The sequence below is a fragment of the Electrophorus electricus genome, chromosome 9, assembly GCF_013358815.1.
Source record: "Electrophorus electricus isolate fEleEle1 chromosome 9, fEleEle1.pri, whole genome shotgun sequence".
Classification (NCBI taxonomy): Eukaryota; Metazoa; Chordata; class Actinopteri; order Gymnotiformes; family Gymnotidae; genus Electrophorus; species Electrophorus electricus.
Window position 1 is genome coordinate 21,168,342 of NC_049543.1, and position 22,205 is coordinate 21,190,546.

Here is a 22,205-nt window from a genome sequence, read left to right on the forward strand (position 1 = left end):
ATAGTAGTAGTGATAGTAGTAGCGCTGGTAGTAATAGTGGTAGTAGTAGTGATAGTATTAGTAATAATAGTAGTAGTAGTAATAGTTGTAATAATAGTAGTCATGGTAGTAGTCATGGTAGTAGTAGTAGTAGTAGTAATAGTAATAATAGTAGTAGTAGTAGTAATAGCAGTAGTGATAGTAGTAGTAATAGCAGTAGTGATAGTAGTAGTAGTAGTAGTGATAGTAGTAGTGATAGTAGTAGTGGTGATAGTGATAGTAGTAGTAATAGTAGTAGTGATAGTAGTAGTAGTGATAATAGTAGTAGTGATAATAGTAGTAGTGAAAGTAGTAGTAGTGATAGTAGTAGTAGTAATAGTAGTGATAATAGTAGTAGTGATAGTAGTAGTAATAGTAGTAGTGATAGTAGTAGTAGTGATAGTAGTAGTAATAGTAGTAATGATAGTAGTAGTGATAATAGTAGTAGTAATAGTAGTAGTAATAGTAGTAATAGTGATAATAGTAGTAGTGATAGTAGTAGTAGCGATAATAGTAGTAGTGATAGTAGTAGTAGTAGTAGTAGTAATAGTAGTAGTAGTAGTAGTAGTGATAATAGTAGTAGTGATAGTAGTAGTAGCGATAATAGTAGTAGTGATAATAGTAGTAGTAGTAGTAATAGTAGTAGTAGTAATAGTAGTAGTAGTAGTAGTAGTAGTGATAGTAGTAGTAGCGATAATAGTAGTAGTGATAATAGTAGTAGTAGTAGTAGTAGTAGTAGTAGTAGTAGTAGTAGTAGGGTTGAGAATGATGAGTTTGGTCCATATCGTATCAAACTCATTCATGAGAAAAACATGAATATTGTGTCCAGGCAGAGGTTGGGTGTTCTGAGGAGCAGTAAAGAGGGTCACAGACCCTCTCCCTTCCTCCTGAGAGCCCTACTTCTGTCCACACATCTGGGCAGAGGCAGCCTGGGACTGTGAGAAGGAGCCAGACCAGGCCCAGGAGAAGGACACGATTTCAAGCAGGAAATTCCTGCCACCATGGGAACCGGCTAGCCAAAAACACGGAGCAAAGGGACGTCTATTTTCATTCACAATTTGGAACTTCAGCTGAGCAAACTCTGGCACAGGGGTCCTGAGACCTTCTGGTTCTGGCCGTTTTAAGTCAGAATTATGTGATTGGACTGTGGGACAATTCGGTTTGTGGTCTGGGAAAAGTGTAAGTATAAGATAAAATCACAGCTGTTTAACAGTCTGCTACAGTGGTGTAGGGTTGTGCGATTTACTGTGAGGCTTGTGTGTTGTGGTTGATGGCGGATGTGGCTATAGGTCTCAGCAAAGCAGAGATCTGTCATCCCAACCACTGCCTGCTCTCTCGCCTGCCCTCTGGGAGACGCTGTAGGAATCTCCGATCCCGGACAGCCAGGCTCAGAAATAGCTTTTTCCCACAAGCTTTTATACATCTAAGCCTGGCTACTCACCATTAACTGTCCTGGCTACAAGTTACTGACAATACCTGAACCCCCACTCCCCTGCCCTCGATTCAACATATACACTACCTCATTATAATGTCAAACGCTGCTTAAATGTTCGACGCTTATGGTTACCTATCATTTGGACAGCTGAATCTTATCCACATAACATAACTCTTATTTTGCACATCCAGATATTGATGTTTACAATACATTTGTCATTTGCGCAGCTCACAAACCATTTGCAGTTTGCACAGTTTCCACAAATCATTTCAATGTAAACTTGCACTTTACTAGCATTGCTGTTACTATTTTATCTTATATAATTGATATATTCTTTATATTTCTATATATCTATATTTGTTTAGTTCTTTTAATTTTAACTTTATTCTGCCTGTGTAATTTTTATACTTCCTGTGTGCTTAGCAATGTGTACCCTTTTTGTTTACACAAATGACAATAAAATTTAACTGGACTGCATTTCATTGATCTTTTTTTTAAAAAGTGAGATTTACATAATCATTTAAACAGGTATAAACAATAATTAGAGGCTATTAAATTGACATTGTTTTACGGTATTTTTTACAGTTGTCAGATTGTTTTTTAAATTTAACGATATGTGTCAGATTTATAGACTTCAAAAGATGCCTTTTCCCTCTGTCTCAGGTTCCCTATGTGTGATGCTCACCACAGCTGGCCTTGATCAAGCTGCCCATCCTTTGCACTGCATCCCACTCGCTCTCTCACCGTCTCTCTGTCTCCGTTTCTCTCCGTCTCTCTCTACATATCTCCTTTTCTCTCTTTCTTTGCGCATGTCTATTGTCTTTGCCCCCCTTTCTCTTCCTTTTTCTCCCTATCCTCTTCCTCTCAGTCCAGACCAGGGGCTTCCAGACTCGTCTTCTCCAGTCACGGCCCACAGGTGCGCCACGTTTCTGCGTCATCGTTATATCTGCCCTTAAGCAAGCTGTATATCAGTTAATTAAAAACAAAAAGGACTGAGAGAGAGAGAGAGAGAGAGAGAGAGAGAGAGAGAGAGAGAGAGAGAATCTATATGTGTGGAATATGACATCTCCCTTTTCCTGCACCCCCAGGTTAACTTCATCTCCACCCCTGGCTGGCGAATCAAGACCAGCTCTGCCTCCATCACACAGCCCCTGTCCCGCCGGCCCTGCCGCCAGACCCCAGACCTATCCACCTTTCCACTGTTGCACCGCTAACACTTTAATTGAAGGAGCGCGCATGAGCCCAGCGGTACCCTTCCCTGGTTTTACCGCTGAGGTGGGCGAGCAACGAGACCCCCAGTCCGCGTCCACACGGACAGCAGGGCTAGCTGTCGCCACCGGAGCGGTTTCATTCGTGCCGTTCGTTTGACATCCAAGCTGTTTTCCCCGCGACCGTGACCAGGTCACGGCGACCGAGAACAGGTCACGGTGACCGTGAAATCCGCCCGGTGACCGCGAACTCATCCGGCCACGTGGCTGACGTGTGGAACTCCTCATATTGAAATGTTGTGGTTGCGCATTAACCATATTATCTTTATCATTATTATTACTGTCGTCGTTGCTATTTACATCAGTTATACTTTGAAAGTTCGGCCCAAGTTCGGCCCAGACCGATGACGATGCTGTAATTTTTTTAATATTTTGAAGACGCAGAAGTATTTTTGTAATCAAGCGAATGTTCTCCAGCGCAGTGCGGTTCTGACTGCCAATGTTGTCCTCTGAATGTCTTCTCCCTTTCCTGCTGTTGATCAACGCTGGCAGACAGCGTAGGACAGTTTGTCCGCCTCTCATGTCTCTTCGGGCATATATTCACTATGAGGTTATAGCCAGACCGGTAGAAATAACCGCTGAGAACTGATCTGGTAGCTGGTTCCGATCATCAGACGTGTTCGTTACTGGTCTTAGTGCTGTTCCGCAGTAACTAAGGGGTGGAGAACGCTGTGATGAAGAGTTCAGGTTCAGAAAGTAAAAGTCCTCCTCATGATTTCGCACCAACTCTCTGTCTGACACCAACTGTCTGACACCAACTGCCAGCAGGAGTAATTCATTAGTGAAATCAACCGCATGTTTCAAAATCACGGCAGGACGCTTTTTGAGCTTGTGCATCTCTTGGATAGATGTTGGATAGTTCTGTTTGCAAAACTGTTCATTTTTGATTTAGTAAATTTATTCCAGCTGCCAAAGACAATCAACAACAACAAAAAAAGAGAAGACAATTGAGCTTCCAGTGTGTCGGTCCAACAGAACACAGTGGTCTCACTTTGTCTTGAGTCCTCTTTGCTATTAGACATGTATAGATTTTTCTAGAACATCTGCTGTAACAGCTACATCAAACGGTTCTTTTTAAAGGGGATTGCTAGCAGCCCAGTAGAGACAGGCAAGGTGAATGTGATTTGTAGCAGATGTACATGGCAGGGAGCCTCTTTGTACAGATGACATGATGGGCCCCAGCTCATTTCTCTCTGGATCCTCAAGTAATATCCTGCATGTAGCATCTTAGCTGGCTTGGTTGACTTTTTCTTTAATTACAGAAAAAACATCTTTGTACCTGAAAGTAAACAACAACAACAACAACAACAAACAAACAAACAAACAACAACAACAAAAAACCCATAAGCGAAGTTTTTAGAGTGAAGCTGTGTCATCTTTTTTGGATCTGAGAGAAAAAGGATAGAAATCCAGTGTTTGTGAGGTCTAAATACAGTTCCATATGTTTCTCCCTCTTCAAATGCTATTATTGTCTTCGGGTTGGAACAAACTGACAAAATAAAATAAAAAACCCAACAGTTTTTAAGGCGGTGTGAGCTCACCAGCTGTACTCTGGCTGCATACTGAAGCAACTTTTGTGCATGCTGGAGATATACATTTTTGGTTCAGCATTTGTGCTTATTGTGTATTATTGACATGTGAACTTCCACAGGATTTTTGGATTGTGCTTTGGTAGAAGATACTGTATAAAACAAACCTTTGTCAAAAAAAATAAAAAATAAAATAAAAGCAGTTTTTATAAATATATATAAAATCTACTGAAACCTCTTAACAAAAGTGTATTTTATAATGAGCATTTTAACTTAATGTGCAGGTTTTTTTGACTTTTTGAAACTGATGCTGTGTTTTAGCTGAAGTGTCTGCTTTTTCCACACTGGACTTGTTGTTTTTCTATTTTGCGGGCTGTTATAATGCGATAATGCATCTATCTTTTTCTCTTTCACACCCCCTTTCTCTCTCTCTCTCTCTCTTCTCTTCTTACTCTCCTGCAGTAATAGTCTGTTCTCCCCTGGAGGAATACCTCATAGGGTGCTACACACACACACACACACACACAAACACACACACACACACACACACACACACACACTTGGGATCATGAGGCATAGTTCTAATTCTGTAAATCACACACCCAGGTCATATGACTCCCATTGAAGACTGGGAATGAAAATCTGCAAAGCGTTATGGGATGCAATAGATGTTACTGTTACATTGAAAATATGTGGTTGTGTCAGAGTCGGTTTTGCAATTTTGACAAGTGCATTTAAGAAGTGTTGCCACATGTGAAATTTGTGTAGGTGTGTCAGCATACCTGTGTGTAAGTTAACAGATGTATTTATTGTGTGTGTGTGTATGTTTGTGTGTATTTTCAAACACGTCAGTCTGGCCTGTACTTGTCTGGATACGTGTGGGGGAATAATAGCCTGTCCCTTTGTTCCACATCTGTCAGAAGTATATTACACTGCTCCTCAAGAATGCAGGGGTTTGAGTAAAAGTAAAATTAGATTATAAATGTGTGAGGAGCTGTGTGTGAGAGAGATTTACCTCACTGCTGAAATACCACCTCTCTAACTTATTTACTCTCCAGGGAGTCTCTGTTCCCTTTGTTAATACAGCTATTTACAACCAGGAGAACAGTCTGATTTTTTCCCCTGAAATATTTTGACCATGTGATTTTTAAGTAGAATTCAATTAACCATTAATTAACCATTAAATTGTTGATTTGGTTCAGATTATCTTTTAATCCTGAGATCAAACTTTAGTGATGTTATACTATCAGGGCGGGTTCTAAGACCATTTATAGACCACAAAGGAGTTTGTTGGGAGCTGATAAGGGACCTCACACAGTTCTCTAAAATAATAATGACACGAGCTTGTCACACAGCGCCCTCTTCTGGTTAAGGCTGGCATTTATTAATTAAAAAAAAAACAGCGTCATAAATCAATACCAACTTTAAGCAGAGAGGATTTATTAATGCACTGTATTGTGCTTTTCTACATTCCACCATATTCAAAACCCTATATGATAATCCATTGATTAGTTGAAGCAGAATACACAATAAAGTATGAGAAATACAAAGCTAATGTGACACAATTAAAAAACAACAGACAACATCCAAGTAAAGTAAAAAATATCAGCAAATTTATTTGCAACATAACAGCTTAGGACAAGAACTTTGTGTAGTTGTCATCATTGCTTCAAAACTGTACAGCTCTTGTTCATAAAAATGCCTGTTTCAGCAGTGCTAGAATCCTGGGTAAAGATCTGCTTTAGGCCTTCTTAAAAATCCTTTTGGCATCAACACCTTCATAGCTATAGGTCTGTGGAAATTGGAAAAATACACAAAATACCTATAATCATCTGCCATTCCATTAGCGTTGTAACAATAAGAGTATTACCTGAAAACATCAGGATTGCGAGCACAAAGTCCAGTCTACTAAGAATTCCATCTCTAACATACAGAGTGCTGGTGGACTGCGTGGTGTGTTGTGCAGCTGGACTGTGTTGTGGGTTGTTGTGGTATGTTGTCCTGTACTGTGTGATGTGGTATGCTGGACTGTGTCATGTGGTCTGCTGAACTGTGGTGGAGGTCTGCTGGATGGTGTGGTGTGGTTTGTGGGCCCCAAGGGTGACCCTCTGACCTGAACCATCTCTTCTCCCTCAAATATGCGGGTGGTGCTCAGAATTTTGCCATTGTCCTTCCGGGTGAAATTGCCTTTCATCACTGAGTCTCCATCCATTTCCCAGGTGCCCTAGGGTGCACAAACACCACTTTGTATGCAATTCACAGGCGTGGCACTTATAAACACCGCATCTCTCTCTCTCTCTCTCTCTCTCTCTCTCTCTCTCTCTGTCTCTCTCTCTCACATACACACACACACACACACACACACACACACACACACACACAAACACCATGTGTCACATACACACTAGAATGGATACATCACAGTAGTGTAATCACAGCAGGCATTACATACATTGATACATGCCACACTGCTGTGGGTACAAAAAGGTATGGTACAATTTTAAACCTGTCTAGATAACCCTGTTTACTCTTTTGACAGCAATATTTCTTCCATCATGAAGAGGACTTTGATTGTACAGTTAATAATACGGCGATATTGGGTTGTATAGTTCTACAGGTTTATGCAGAGCTCTAAATGGGAGAAACCTGCATGCAGGTCTCTTGTCTCTGTGGGTGCTGACAGCACGAATCCTATTGGTGACTGGGGTTAATCCTACAGCTCTGTAGCAAATAGCTTTAAGGCTCAGATACAAGGTGAATGTAGAACAGTGAGGGAATGAGAACGGTAATATGGGTTCATTTGAAAAAGTTGTGCATATTCTTTACTATACAGTAAGACATTTTGTGATGAATCATCTTTTCCTAAAGGTGTTTAGAAATTAGACTGGTTATTGATGATTGGTTATTGATTCTCAGTACTCACGTTCATTTCAGTGCCGTCAGCGAGAGAGTAATCAAACTGCACTCCCAGGGTGAACTCGATGTCTTTGGTTCTGAATCTGCTGGTCTCTTTAATGCTGAATTTGTTCCCATTTTGCTCAATAACCAGTTTCAGGTTATCATGCTCTGCCAACTTCCTTTTCATCAAGTTAATACCTACACACACACACACACACACATACACACACACACACACACACACACACACACACACACACACACACACACACACACACACACACACACACATACACACACACACACACACACATACACACACACACACATACACACACACACACATACACACACACATACACACACACACACACACACACACACACACACACACACACACAGAAATTTCTTTACTTGTGAGGTCTTAAATTGACTTCATTTCTACAAAACAACCCCGAATCTCATCTTCACTTTTAATTTTTTCTATTTTCTTCCAAATGTCTACATATGCAGGAGCATTTGGTCCTCCCAAGTAATAATAGCCAGCCAGTCAACGGTTTACATACCACACATGGACTAGTGGACTTTGACCAGTAATTTATCTGTGCTATTAATTTCAAATGAGTGCTTTTGAGTTTCAAATACCATCAAACTGTCTGCTCAATAAATCAGCTACACATACGTACACACACACACACACACACACACACACACACACAGGTGTTATCAGTATAGTCGTACTTCATTCTCCATCTATAAAGTTCTGCTTTATAGAACTTTGGACCTGTACTACTATTCACACATCTGGGGGTATAACAAACGATCCCGTTTGCAGCTCAGAGAGAATCATTCACAGAGATCAGAACGAGAGACTAATTCAGCAGTACATGCATCATCTATATTACGACTGTTGAACCTGTACAACATTATCTTGTCCACTTTCTCATGTGTAGCGCAGACGTTCCCATGTTTTCCTCTAAATCCACGTCAACACCGGTATTAATCTCAGTCTGCTTGGTTTCGACAGCTGTTGTTAGTGCCGTTCTTTCCGCGTGCACCGTACTTACCCATCTGCTCCATGAACTTGTCATAGTTTACGTTGCGGTCGACTTTCCACGTGCCGTTGAACGCCATGTAGGCAGGTTTAGGTAGAGAGAGAGAGATGGAGGGAGAAAGGGAGAGAAACGGCAGGAAAGAATAAGGAGAAAGGTGCCTCTGTCGCTCCTATTCTCTCCTTTTATAAAGAAGGGCAGGGATTTTAATCTCTATCTGTTATCCAGTTGATGATGTGGTCACTTAACCCCAGGTTCCACTCAGTGTGGACCAGGGAATATAAAGATAACATGGTTTGCAGACAACACCCTGAAATCACTACAATGTTGCTCAACTGTGTGTAAAAAAAAAAAAAAAAAAGGAACAACGTATTTGATAACATATGGGCTTACTCCCCACAGTGGCACCAGCTGCAGTAATACAGACAACCGATCATGGGTGGATGGATCTCTAAGAAAACCACGCATGCTGTTGGTACTCGGCTAAGGTTAAGATACTCGGCTAGGAAACAGAAAGTTGCCAGTTCAAGCAGCACAGAGTTGCCGCTGTTTGGGCCCCTGAGTGAAGCCCTTAACCCTCAATTGCTCGAGTTGCGCATTCAGTCATAAATGTAAGTTGCCCTGGATAAAAGCATCGGCTATACGTAGCATGAATCAGCACAGGACAAACAGACCAACAAAATGTGTCGACTTAGTCGCTGCAGTGATGCGTTATCATGGCTTTTTGAATGGACATCCTGACATCAAAAGACATGAAAGGTCTATATAATAAATGTGTTCATGTGTCTGTATGTCTGTCTATCCATGTACCTTTGAAACTTAATACGACTGAATAGACGTGCCTTTCTGGTTCAGTTAGCCGTCACTACAACTGACAGTGATTTTTAGTGTGTGTGTGTGTGTGTGTGTGTGTGTGCATATGTATATATATATATATATAAAAATAATAGCATTATTTCCTGTTTCATGGACACCAGGTTACCATGGATATGACTTTTATTTGGTTCAGGGTCATATATATTATTGTTATTGTTATTATTATTAGTTGCATTTATATAGCACCATTCTCAAACTCATATAGCTATATGGAAGGCGTGCAGGAGGGTATTTGCACTTCTGCAGGAATAAAACCTTTCAGATGGCAAGAAAAGATTTGTGGACTTTTGACAGTCAGTGGACTCTTGACGGTAAGACAGACATTGTTTTGGCTCTCTGCCAATCAGGGATTTGGAGGGATCTCTGCAATAGTTTACCATGTCTGTAACCAGCACTGTAATGGCATCGTGTAGTTTGCTCCTCAGAGTTTCAAAAGAAGGTCGGAAAGGTCATTTCATTATCATCGTACTCCTGCACCTTGAGAGAGAGATCAGATGATCTCAGCTGCAATAACTTAGTTCTGTTATGACAGGGAATTTAAAGCAGAACTTTCCACCCACACTGGAAGACGCTCAGGACATCTGATAAGGGTGTGTTATCATGTAATTCTCGTATTACATAAAAAGTGTTAAAAAAGTATATAAAAAGATTTTGCATTGCACAGTAGTCAGTCAAACGTGACATGAAAGCTCCAGTATGGAATCACTGCACCCAGTAAGGTGGTTTGTACTACTGCTGTTACAGAAACATTCATTAAGGAAACTCCATGTTGAATCATGCAACATGCAGCTCATTCCTGAACTCACTTCAGCTGTCTGCGGGCCGGAGAAACGTTCGACATGTTTTAAAAGATGAAAAACGCAAATTGAGCTTAGTCCACTAATTGGCACTGAATGTCAAGCACTTTTGATGCACTCGATCTCAATACCACGCAAAATCCATTTTTAGGTGCGGCCTTCTGCTAGTCTTCTCTAATGGAATATGTTCCTGAGTATACATGAAATAGCAGTGGTGTGATGATTTGGTCTAGTTATGTTTTATTATTTGGACTTTAGGAGCTGACTGACAATTTAATTACTATATTTCACTAAATATTTATATTGCTTTTTATCAGCAATAAAGCACAAGAGGCTGTTGCCAGCCAGATACAACCCCCCCCCCCATCTCTCTTTCTCTCCCTCTAACTCTCTTTCTCCCATTTCTCTCTGTCCACTCCCTCTCTCTCTGTCTGACTCTCCCTCTGTTTCTCTCTCTTTCTCTTTCCAATTTCATCATCAACTTAAAGGGATTTTATTGGCACGACAAAAATCACATTGTATTGCCAAAGCATTTCTTGTTAAAGAAGTAACAAACAGGAATGTTTAAACACAGACAATGAACAGAGCAGTAAACAGCAATACACACACACACACACACACACACACACACACACACACGCACACAGTATACTAAATATAGTACATAATGTACTAATAGGTGCAAAATTAGCACGTAGGAGCAAAATGAACTAATGTTATCTCTTCCCCTGTTTGTCAAATCAAACCAAATCAAATCAAAATGTGCTTTATTGACATGCCAAGATGTTGCCAAAGCAATACAGTATATGTAAATTTAGCATTAATATACAAATAAATAAAAGATTTTGTGAATGATAAAAACAATAAAAATAGAACATTGGCATGAACCAAAAATAAAATACTTTTGAGTAAACAATAACAGTAAATAATAAGAGAACAGATTACAAACAGTTTATATAATTATGAATGTATCTGTTAAAGTGTTTTCTCTTATCGCCCTCTGTCTCTCTCGGTCTCTCTTTTCTCTGTTTTTCACACGCGCACGTACTCTCACATCTGTGAACGTGCAATTAAACAACATAATTGTATTACTCTGTGTGTGTGTGTGCGTGTGTGTGTGTGTGTGTGTGTGTGTGTGCGCGCATGTGTGTGTGTGTGCATTACTACAACAAAACAGCCATCATCCTAAACCATATCTTACCTTAACCTTAACATACAGTGTAAAAGATAGGGTGCCTTTACAGATGCATTACCTCTGCAAACACCCACAACAAACACATAGAACTGGTCCAGTGCGAACAGAGAGTGCCTCTCACACACTTACTCCCTTTTGGCCCCGCCTGTTCGATCTTTGTGTCTGTATTTATCTGTTTCTGACCCCCTTCCGTCCATGGCTCTGTGTGCACTGGTCAACACCGTTCTCCTTTTACGCAACATCAACACTGTAAACCTCTGTGGCTAATCGTACAAATCAGAGCTGAACTGACAGTGCACAGTGAAGATTTATGACCTGGATGTATTACCATAGCAGGAGCAAGAATCGGTGCACTATACAAATAGGGTTGCTTCCTGTTTTATGAGCAACAGCTGTGTGAATTGACCTCCCTGTTTTCCTGATGAAAAAATATTCACTTGGTTATTTCATTTCTAAGTCATTTAGCACCTGTCAATGTCCTACAAAAGTTGATTTGGAACAAGGTCACATTTGTTCAGTAGTTGTTCTAATGACTGGAACAAATTGACTGCAACCCATTTTTGACATTTTGGTGTTTTCTTTTTTCTTTGTTTCAAGTTCTAGACTGATCAGCATTGCTTGGCTGTTGGTCAAGTTCCTCTTTTACTGCCACACAGACTGCAAAAGGTTTAAAAGGTTCAGAAAATTTTTTTCTTTTAAAACAAAACTAACTCCATTTTTAATGTCATGCTTCATGCTTCATTTATATAGGGCTTTGTTTCTTCTTATTGTTTTTAAGTAAAAGATATTTTTGCCATTTTTCATGGTCTCTTGACAGAGCATGAGTAGTTACTACAGCTGAGAACTGCTACCATCTACAGGCCAACACACTTCAGCAGGCCCGCGAGGAAATAGTTCTCTGGGCAAAATTTAGAGGACTGGCTAGAAAGAACACCTAACTGTTATTTTAATATTTTATGTAACTCAGTTAAAAATGTATATTAACTGGGATTTCGTTATATTTCTTACAGTGTGGTTTAAGTGTTTTAATATTTAAACTGGAGCCATAAAACCTACTTGGATAATAGTAGAGCTGAAATCCTTTGTAGGTTATGCTCTCTCTCTCTCTCTCTCTCTCTCTCTCTCTCTCTCTCTCTCTATATATATATATATATATATATATAAATTCAGTTCAGTACATATGAGATAATATGAAATAAAAGATAAAAAAGTGAAAAGAACATAATGTAGTAATATTCTCGGTCTCTGTCTTTCTCTCTCCCTGTTTCTGTGTACATGGGTGTTGACAGGCATAGGACAAATGTAGTTGTTTGGTCCCGAGAGTCACTAATGAGTAGTTCTAATGAAGAGGAAGTGAGTTAACGGATAAGAGAAATGAATGACCTCATCTGTCAGATACAGGGAATATGTGCACACTGTTCCCTGAGGTCTGAGGTGTGTTTCTGAATTTTAAAATTTTGTGGATGCACAGTTTACAGTTTACATTTTGCACGGGACAAAAAAAAAATATTGCATGAAATATAGGTTGCTATATAGTTTTTGTTAAGCAGTCATGGGTTGTGAATCAGGACTGAATAAGATAGGTGCATGCATGCTCTCTCTCTCTCTCTCTCTCTCTCTCTCTCTCTCTCTCTCACACACACACACACGCACACACACATTCCCTCAAACCAATAGATTTATATCTCTTTGCTGGTGACTTTCCGGGGAAGTCTGTTTGACCCATATCATGTTTGGGATTTGTGCTGCTCTGAGCTGCTGTAGACCACAGAGCCACCATCCCGCGCGCCTGCTCTCCAGCGCTGTCCAGGGATCAGTGTGTTGTCCCTCACACTCAGCTATGGACATGAGGCTGGAGCAGAGATGAGCTAACCTGGGATCAGCTCTCCATGCTAACGCCAGGCTGGCGTGTTTATTTTCAGCTCTGCTGACTGCGTTTAGCGGCTGGCTGGGTGGAGTTGATACTCCAGCAGCCTTACACACACTCTGCCACCCACTGCTGTAAGGAGGCACCTGCATCACCCACACCTGTGTGTGTGTGTGTGTGTGTGGTAATGAACCGGCACCAGGCGCCATGGAGAACCTTCCTCCCTCCTCCTCTTCCTCTTCTCATCTCTCTCCCCTCCTCACCTCTGTGCATCACCTCATTATCCCACCCTCTTTGCTCACTAGATTTGTGTGGGTGAAGTGTTCATTTCGCTCTGCTTATTACCTCCATTTATATTTACGTTTCAGGTGGCACATTCGACTCCATTTAGGTAACTGAAGGTAGTTTATTACCTCCAAATCCCCGGTGTCTTCCTCTGCAGGGGCGACTGCAGACATGGCTGCCTCCGGGCCCCAGGCTGCTGGGGTCACCCGCACTGCTGGGTTCCTGTAGGCTCTGGCAGGGCAGGCGGTGTAGTTGTAGCACGCTGAATGCGGTGGAGGGACTGCGGTGTTTGCGCCGATGGTGTAATAAGCCGCTGACTCTCTGGCTGCCTGCAGTGACCTGTGTCCTGCAGAGAGCAGGCGTCCTGAGCTTTTAATTACCCACCTGGAGGGGCCGATCTCCTCCAGGGCTGCTGATCCTGCTGACCCTCTGTGCTGTCCTTCTCTGTCTCCTCTCTCCTCCTCTCTCTCTTACTCTCAAGTCAAATCAGGACTGTACAAAACACAAGAATGGAAACTTTTTACATTTTAACTTCGCAAAGTAATAATAATAATAATAATAATAATAATAATGACAGTAGTAACAGCAGTATCAGTAATAAATCTATCTATTAAGTAGTGGTAGCAGTATTAAATCTCTGTCCATCTCTGTCTCTCACCTCTTATACACACAGTAATTTAACAGTGTCCATGTAATAGGCAGAGGTCCTGTGCTTCTTGTTAAAATGAAATGCCATGTCTCTCCTGCTCACAGTGAGCCACACTGCTGGTCTCTCCATGTGGTGTCTCTCCTGCTCACAGGGAGCTGCACTGCTGGGCTCTCTGTGTGCTGTCTCTCCTGCTCTGGGCTAATACTGTTAGTTTGTTAGCTGGCATTTGTTTACATTGATCCTGATGGGGGTGGGGTCGTTTGCCTCGTTAACCTGCAGTGGCAATGATCGCCTTTAATTAGGCCCTACAGCTAAAGCCTAAAGAACGTCGAGAGAGAGAGAGAGCGAGCGAGAGCACGAGCGAGAGAGAGAGAGAGCGCGAGAAGACACTTTCAGTGGAAAAAAGTATACCTCTCAAGTTGCACAAACAGTCCGGGCTGGTACAGGCTGCTGCAGTGTTCACTGTGTGTGCTGATTACTTTGCTAAAGGCTGCGGTTTCACAATTTGTCCCTGGGTGGATTTAAGGAGGAGGAACTGATCCAGGGTCAGTGCAGTTTGGCTCTTTTTGATTTTGTGGGACGGTAGATACATTCATAGAGGTGCTAAAGTCTCCTCCACGCCACCGTGCAGTGTCATCACGGGGCACATCTGAACGCTTGAGCTTCTCTGTGGACCGAGCTGACCAGACCTGTAGATATTTAACATCACTGTGCTAATTAGCCCCCTATTTCTCTATGTGGTTAAATGCTGGAATTGTGGAGGAACCATAATGTTGTGTCTGTAGTCTATAAGGCCTTCTCTTGCGCCCTAGAAATCACAAGCGAATCCGAGAGAGATTAAATCTAAATAACTGGGGTGCGAGCAGCATGTTGAAGAATGCCCAGAACAGAACAACACAGCATCGCCATCCTGATGGCAATCTGATCAACACTGTGAAAACTTGCTTTATCTGCGATGACTTGAAACCTACAGACATCCAGAGACAACCACGAGATGACCAGATTATGTGGGATTAGATGGAGCAGGTACAGAGGATAACAGAGAGAGAGAGAGAGAGAGAGAGAGAGAGAGGGGAAGAGAAGAGAAAAGGGAGAGAACAAGACAAAGAAAGGAGAAGAGAGAGAGAGAGAGAGAGAAAAGAAAAAGTTGTGAAAGAGGAGAAACTAGCAGGCATTCTTGCACAGTTCTGGTTTCCGTGTAAAATCTGCCCACGGTTTTATGGGCGAACTCCAACTAAAACACAACGCCAGACAAGAGGGCAGAATCTCGCCTGCCATCTCAACCACCCGCTTGACGTGAGGCGTGATGGAGCGCTCCAGGCTTCACGCCAATCTTCAGCAGTCAGATCGGGTCCGACCACGTGCAAACGGGAAACGCAGGACAAAGGGAGACGAAGAGTTACACAATAGACACTAACGGCTACAGCCTGGTTACGTGAACCAAATTAGCTTCCTTAACTTGTGGGTGGAGCTACAGAACAGGGGGAGGGGCTAATAGAGGAGGAATAAGGACCTGCCCACCATGCCTGCGCTCTATGATTGTACCGCCAAGACACGACGCATTTCATTGGATTTTATAACGATAAGAAATCAATCGTTACACATCATTCACACACTGGCCCACTGTAGGCTGCATGAAGCCAGTGGGGGTGGTGGGTGGGGGTTTGTGTTTCCCATGATCTGCTGGTCCAGGTTTATGTTAATAAATACTGTGGCATTTCGCAAAAGGCTAAACTCACTCTATTCATGCCAACATCTCTTTAAAACAAACAAACCAAAAAAAAAAAGCACAGGCTAAAGTTTTGCACACAGACCCTGATCAGGCAACAAAGGAGATACTGCGTGAACATGAGGAGTTCGAAGCTTCTTAAAATAGAATTAGGATCGAATAATTATATAGAATTATGTAGAATACAGTATAATATGAAGTGGGTTTGAGGGGTTGTGCATTTTGCAGGGGGTGGTTGAGTATTCTCACAACTGTGCCATGTTCCTAACTCACACGAGCCCTCGAACCTGACCCGGCGATGACCCGTTGCCAAAAACTCGGAGATACTTGACGATTCATACGAGTTGATTGTCTACGGCCGATTTCACGGCCCATTACACTAAGCTTGCTCCTATTACCGAACCCTTTATGTGCCTCGTTAAGATATCAGATTGCCGGAGCAGGATTAGCGAGGATTAGTGAGGAGAAGTAAGGATTCATATTCTCGAGATTCTCAAGATCTGCTCCTGACTGCATGAGCCAGGGCCCAGATTACCACCTCTGGGTGAAGATTTTAGGACCCTTTGGTTTAATTCAGCGCCTTTCCATTTCAGTTCAGTCCAGCGGTTTTGTTTTGTTCACTTTACCTATGCTATTAGTTTCTTTTTGATGGCTGCACTAAAAAAATTGTTTACAAGTTTTCTTAAAATTAGTCATTTTCTCAAAATGAATGCCTGTGTGAAACCTGTCAGGAAATCACTTGGCGTTATTCTGTGAAGTCGGAAGTGATTTAATGGGAAATCCTCTTAAGAGAACCAGCACGTAGACAATGGGAGAGAACAGGTTTTACCCCCAAAGTCTGGACGGCCACTTCCTCTCCTAATTGACCCTGTTGTGCCCTAAAAGACCTCCGGGGCCCTGCGCGTAAACCGGGCGCTTGGTGTAAGGGGTCTGTTCCCCCTGCTGCACTTTGACACACACTCAGAGCAAGTAAACGAAACTAACACGGACAGCATTAACAAGAAGCTGTTTGTGGGAGGAACCTCCTTCTCACGTCCGGGAGGGGAATTTGACTCACGCAAATCGCAGGCTATTTTGACGTGTTCCAGCGTCGCGTTCGGGGCTTCGAGTCGGGTCTCCTGCCAGAGATGTGAGAGGCAGATTAAAGCAGTGCAGACAGGAGCTCTCTCCAGCATGAGGGAGGCCAGGAGATGATTTAATGACTAAGAGTAACAGAGAAAGAGAGAGAGAGAGAAAGAGAGGATAAAAATAACAGAGGCCTATCAGAGTACATCGAGCCAAGAAAAAAACAACATTGAATTTATGTGTGTCTTCTCCTGCCACCATATCAAGGTGAAGGTAATCTGGATAACCCCACAATGCCCTCATTTTCAGTGTCTCTTTTTAAAAAAAACTAAATGATTTGTACACATAATATTAAACAATATTAAACACTAATATATTTCAGGAACAACGAATGCCATCCATAGGGACTTGTAACATCTCAGATGAACTTCAGAAAAACCATTCCAGGTTAAAAGTAAATGGATGCCAGAATCTCCTTTCCCAGAACAAAGCTGTGTCTTCACACTCTGCCTGTAAGGCACATCTTCACACACCATTGGTGGGAAACCAGGAAAAAAACTTGCAACTTTCTAACAAGTTGCAGGTGTGTGAACTACCTAACAAACACCTAACAAACACCTCCACCATTACCTCAGTGGCTTTCTCCAAACAAATGACTGCTTCACTTTTCAAAAGCCACAATACTTCTTCATCCTTTCTCTTTCTCTCCATTTCGTCTTCGGTATATAAACAACTGCAACAAAACCATCAATTTTAGACGCGTTTTTTTTTTTTTTTTTACCCAACAGGAGGCCCTCGAGGGTTTGTAGGCAAGCATTTCCTTGTGGGCTTTCTTCCTTCTATGTGGGAATAGAGCAGCCATGTCCAGCTTCGAGGGCTCCCCACGGAGGGGGGGGGGGGGGGGGCACAGCTCGGGTACCGCCCTCACCTGCAACGGGGCTTGCGTTTCCTACTGGACGGAGGAAATGTCACGTCCCCAAAGGACAAAGCCCTGGTCTTGAGGCCACCGTGGGGCTTTTCCTACTAAAAGACAGATCCAACATGGCACAACCAGCCTGGCAAACCCAGCCTGGCACACCCGGCATGGCACAACCGGCATAGCAGACCCAGCATGGCGCACCCAGCCTGGCACGTCCAGCCTGACACACCAATCCTGGCACACCAATCCTGGCACAACAAGCCTGGCGCAAGCAGCCTGGCACATGCAGCCTGGAAGACCCAGTAATGCTTGCTTATACACTGAACCTAAGACAGAAGGAACGGAGAGACCAACAGAGTCTCCTTTTTTTGGACAAAGGATCAAAAGTGGTGGGAAATTGTCCGTTTAGGCGGTAGCCAGAGGTGTGTGAGTGTGACAAGTGACATGGTAATTAGAGACCAGAAAAACATTTCTTGGTTTTAAAATGACTGTCCCAGATGTTTGAAAGGCATTGGTGTAACTGTTAGAGTGTGTTTAAATCCTAAATGTTTCTGTAGAATCCAAGCCTTTGGAAAACAGATCCTTTGGAATAAATTTTAATAGATAATAAATAAATGTATTTATTAATACATTTTAATAAATAAATCTAGGTCTTTGGAATACATTTTTTTGTTAGACAAACAAATAAAATGTCTATAAGTACTATAAGAATCAGCTTTTTATTTATTTATATATTTTTTGACAACACAAGTCCAGAATCTGGTGCACACGTTTGGCTGCAGGGTAAAGCTCATCAGGCTCAAAAGGTTTGGCTGTTATTAATGCCTGGCAGTGTCTAAACACATCGAACATCGAACATCGAACATCGAACAAGGGTACAGACAAGTGTTCCCTCGGTGGGGGTCGGCGAGGGTCGACCATGTCAGATGGACGCTAATCTCTCCTTTGTGACCCCGGCCTTTCCCTCCCCTTGGTCTCCCCTCTTACTTATTCTCAATGACACACTCTCCTGCCCTGTCATTACGTCATGACCTCTGACCCCTGGCTGACCCTGGACTGGCCTCTGAGGGGTCACTGAATCCAGAGGTTTAGGTGGAGGTAGGTAGGCAGTGTGTGTTTGTATCCTGACTTCACAGGGCACTTCTAAAGTTTTCTTAATCTCATATAAGATTTTTGTGAATCTCATATATCACCTTTTGATTCGTACAGAGGCACTTCTGACTGGTAGACCGGTTGGAGTAAACAAACAGCTCCTCTCACTGCCAAAGACCTTTCAAAACCGCACATTTATATATCATCAAATTACAATGACAAATTTGTGGTCTTGTTATAATAGTATATTGTCAACAGGAGACAAAAGCTTGACTGGTGTATGTTAACATGATCCTGATCTGTGTGTCTGTGTGTGTGTGAGTGTGCAGGTGTGTTAAATTCTAAAACAGACATTGTTCTCTCTTGCCATTTCCCACAAGGGTTTCTGAAGGGTTTCTCTGTGTACTTGTGGCTGTGTGTCCATATGTGTGTGTGTGTGTGCATACGTGCGTGTGTCTGTGTACGTGTGTGTGTGTGCGTGTGTATGTGCATGCGTGCGTGTGTCTGTGTACGTGTGTGTGTGAGTGTGTGTGCATACGTGCGTGTGTCTGTGTACGTGTGTGTGTAAGTGTGTGTGCATACGTGCGTGTGTCTGTGTACGTGTGTGTGTGTACGTGTGTGTGTGTGTGTTTGTGTGTGTGTGTGTGCATACGTGCGTGTGTCTGTGTACGTGTGTGTGTGTGTAGTGTGTGTGTGTGTGTGTGTGTGTGCATACGTGCGTGTGTCTGTGTACGTGTGTGTATGTGTGTGTGTGTGTGTACGTGTGTGTGTGTACGCATACGTGCGTGTGTCTGTGTACGTGTGTGTATGTGTGTGTGTGTGTGTACGTGTGTGTGTGTACGTGTGTGTGTGTGTGTGTGTGTGTGCATACGTGCGTGTGTCTGTGTACGTGCGTGTGTCTGTGTACGTGTGTGTGTGTAGTGTGTGTGTGTGTGTATGTGTGTGCGTGTAGTGTGTGTGTGTGTGTGTGTGTGTGTATGTGTGTGTGTGTGTGCGTGTAGTGTGTGTGTATGTGTGTGCGTGTAGTGTGTGTGTGCGCGTGTGTGTGCGCGTGTGCACGTGTCCCCTCTCTCCATTTCCCACAAGCTCTGAAGGATTTCTCTGTGTATGTGTTGAAAGGGGACACTTGAGTGTGTTAAATCCTTCTTACCCTAATCCTGCCCCACAGCAAAGGCAAACTGTGACCACCCTTTCCACATGCCTCGTCTCTCTTCTCTTTCTCTCTCCATCTCTCTCTTCTCTTTCTCTCTCCTTTGACACTCTCCCACTCCCTCTTTTTCCACATCTTTATCTTCTTCTCCTGTACCCTGTCTTTTCTCTCCCCCCCCCCCCCCACACACACCCCAATCTGTCTTTTGGTGTAAGAGGGCTTTTGAAAGCAAAGCTTGAACTAGCATGTTTGGCTATGCCCCCATATTGGTCATGTTTTGTTTTATTTGGGTTTTGATTTAGATTCGCTTCCACAGTTACCAAAGCCAGACCCCTAAGAAGGGCTTCTAAGACTTGTGTTTTTCTTGTCAAGTTGAAAGGAAGATCTGAGTGAGCGAGTGAGAGACAACACATGCGGCAGCTCCCGCTTGTGAGGGTAACTGGGAGGTCTACAGCACCTTCTGTGCATAATTCAGAGTTTTTATCAGCGTCCAATCAGCATCCAGCCAGTGCTGCTCATTCTGCCCTGAGAGGACTGACGTTCACAGGTTTCTGTGTCACGCCTTCTCTCATTTGTTCACATGGTGTTTTTGAATTTGGGTCTTTGAACGCCTTTTATGTATTTCTAACACACACACACACACACACACACACAAACCATGATCCTCTGCCTGGTTATATACGTAGAATATACCTGCATTTTGGGGCCCTGGGTTGCACGGTTGGTGCTAGCACTGAAAATAATTTATTCACAGGATTTTAAGAAAAACTACTGAATAAAGCCCCAAAACATACATAAATAAATCAAGCATGCACAAAATATTGCTACCGAGAAAACATCATGTAGCAGTTCTATCAGCGCTGGTTAAATGAAGTAGCTAAACACACAACCGTCTGACGCAGCTATGGGTGGCTGCACAGATACGCGGTTTCCCTCAGACACCTGGGCTCCTGTCTATGGCTGCTGGCTTCTGAGGGTGACCGGGTATGACGTGCCAACCAGTACCAACCAGTACAGACGGGGCGCGGACCAAGTCGCTACACACAACGAATTTACGAGGGTGGCAATGCAAAATGAGGGCTTGCTCCACCATTATTGCCCTGTTAGTCATCGCTGTCTCACGGAAATCACTCACCCGTGGAGAGTTTAGTATAGATTTGGTTGAATTTAAACTTTGTTTATGCGAAAGAGCATTGACTTATTTTAGATACTGTCAATGATAAATCATATAAATGACGCCATATAGGAAAACAACTAAGAGCGTCCTCATTAAAAGCACAGTGGCATTAATCTCAAGAGGTCATCTGCAGAGGCGCCGATTATCATCGCGCAGGGCTGTGTTTCCAGTCTCGATTAGCAACAGAAACCAACCGAATCCCAGATGGGATTGAATACTTTGTAAGTCTCTCAATAGACGCTTCTGTGTTCTAAAAGGGAGTCGTTTACGACATCGCATGCAACTTTTCTTGTCCAGACATCACAAACACTTCACTTTTATCTGTACCTGCCTTCGCAAGTGTGATCGGTTTAATCTCCCCGGCCACCGTCTGATAAGTGGGAGGGTAGCTATACTTGGCTATCGGGAAGGGCTGTGTTATAGTATTTCTAAAATGTTATTGTCTATGAGTGAGAAAAGCGTTTTTTCCCCATAACACTGAAGTTGAGATAGTGAGATGAAACACACTGATGTCTCTCCTTTTTCACTTCTCACATCTGATAGGACTGTTGGTTCTCTCTCTCTCTCTCTCTCTCTCTCTCTCTCTCTCTCTTCTTTATTCCCCAATCCTCTATCTACGCACTTTAATCTGTAACCGTCACAAGTTACTCTCTTTTTTTGCCATGCTTGTTGACATCTTGACATGCTTCCTTGTCTTCTTGGTCTCTCAAACTTATCAACCTTTCTCCAGAAATGACACCAAATACATGAAATGTGGACTCTTATTTGAATGGACTTCCAACACACAATGGGTGAAGTACTTTGCATTGAGAATCTTGTTTTTAATAAAACAATAAGGCTCAGAGTTATTCACCACTGTCATTTATTGCATTTGTGATGTCTTTTCGTATTAATGCTTCAACATTGTTGCAATAAAAACACCACTTATCAAGAAAAACAGAATACTTTGTGCAAAAATTTCAGTTTTCCACCTCAGAGCTAAAATGAAAACCTGTTACACACACACACACACACACACAAACCTTTTTCTCATGAAAGACGGGTCAGTCTTTCACCCCAACCCTAGCAAACATCACTGACGCCACTCCACTTTAGAGAGGACCAGCAGGCATGACAGATTCACACTCTACAGTCACGCTTCTGTTAGAGTATTGGGAAATACTGCTGGAACTGCGTCTCTCTCGCTACTTTCTAACAAGATTAC

At 42.6% G+C, this 22,205-nt stretch overlaps 2 protein-coding genes across 2 annotated transcripts in view; one reads left to right on the plus strand and one right to left on the minus strand.

The window, feature by feature from the left end:
- Positions 1 to 5,352, plus strand: part of rbpms (RNA binding protein, mRNA processing factor) — a 30,234-nt gene extending 24,882 nt beyond the window's left edge. The window contains exons 8-9 of the mRNA XM_027023639.2: positions 2,117 to 2,369; positions 2,542 to 5,352. The gene's annotated coding sequence lies outside the window, so the exon portion shown is untranslated. The remainder of the gene's footprint in view (positions 1 to 2,116; positions 2,370 to 2,541) is intronic.
- Positions 5,353 to 5,910: 558 nt separating this feature from the next.
- LOC113585873 (fatty acid-binding protein, intestinal) lies at positions 5,911 to 8,455 on the minus strand. The gene is made up of 4 exons (XM_027023638.2): positions 8,216 to 8,455; positions 7,174 to 7,346; positions 6,364 to 6,474; positions 5,911 to 6,042 (listed from the first exon to the last, which is right to left on the minus strand). Exons 1-4 carry the CDS (start codon positions 8,280 to 8,282, stop codon positions 5,992 to 5,994), a joined length of 402 nt encoding a protein of 133 aa, XP_026879439.2. The 5' UTR covers positions 8,283 to 8,455; the 3' UTR covers positions 5,911 to 5,991.
- Positions 8,456 to 22,205: the final 13,750 nt, after the last annotated feature.

What these genes read in the sequence shown, in the direction of transcription:
- LOC113585873 (XM_027023638.2), bottom strand. Translation starts at nt 8,282, where the DNA reads ATGGCGTTCAACGGCACGTGGAAAGTCGACCGCAACGTAAACTATGAC. An exon ending in CTGACGGCACTGAAATGAAC is followed by an intron (nt 6,475 to 7,173) that starts GTGAGTACTGAG and finishes TGTGCACCCTAG; the next exon opens with GGCACCTGGGAAATGGATGG. An exon ending in AGGGAGAAGAGATGGTTCAG is followed by an intron (nt 6,043 to 6,363) that starts GTCAGAGGGTCA and finishes CAATTTCCACAG; the next exon opens with ACCTATAGCTATGAAGGTGT.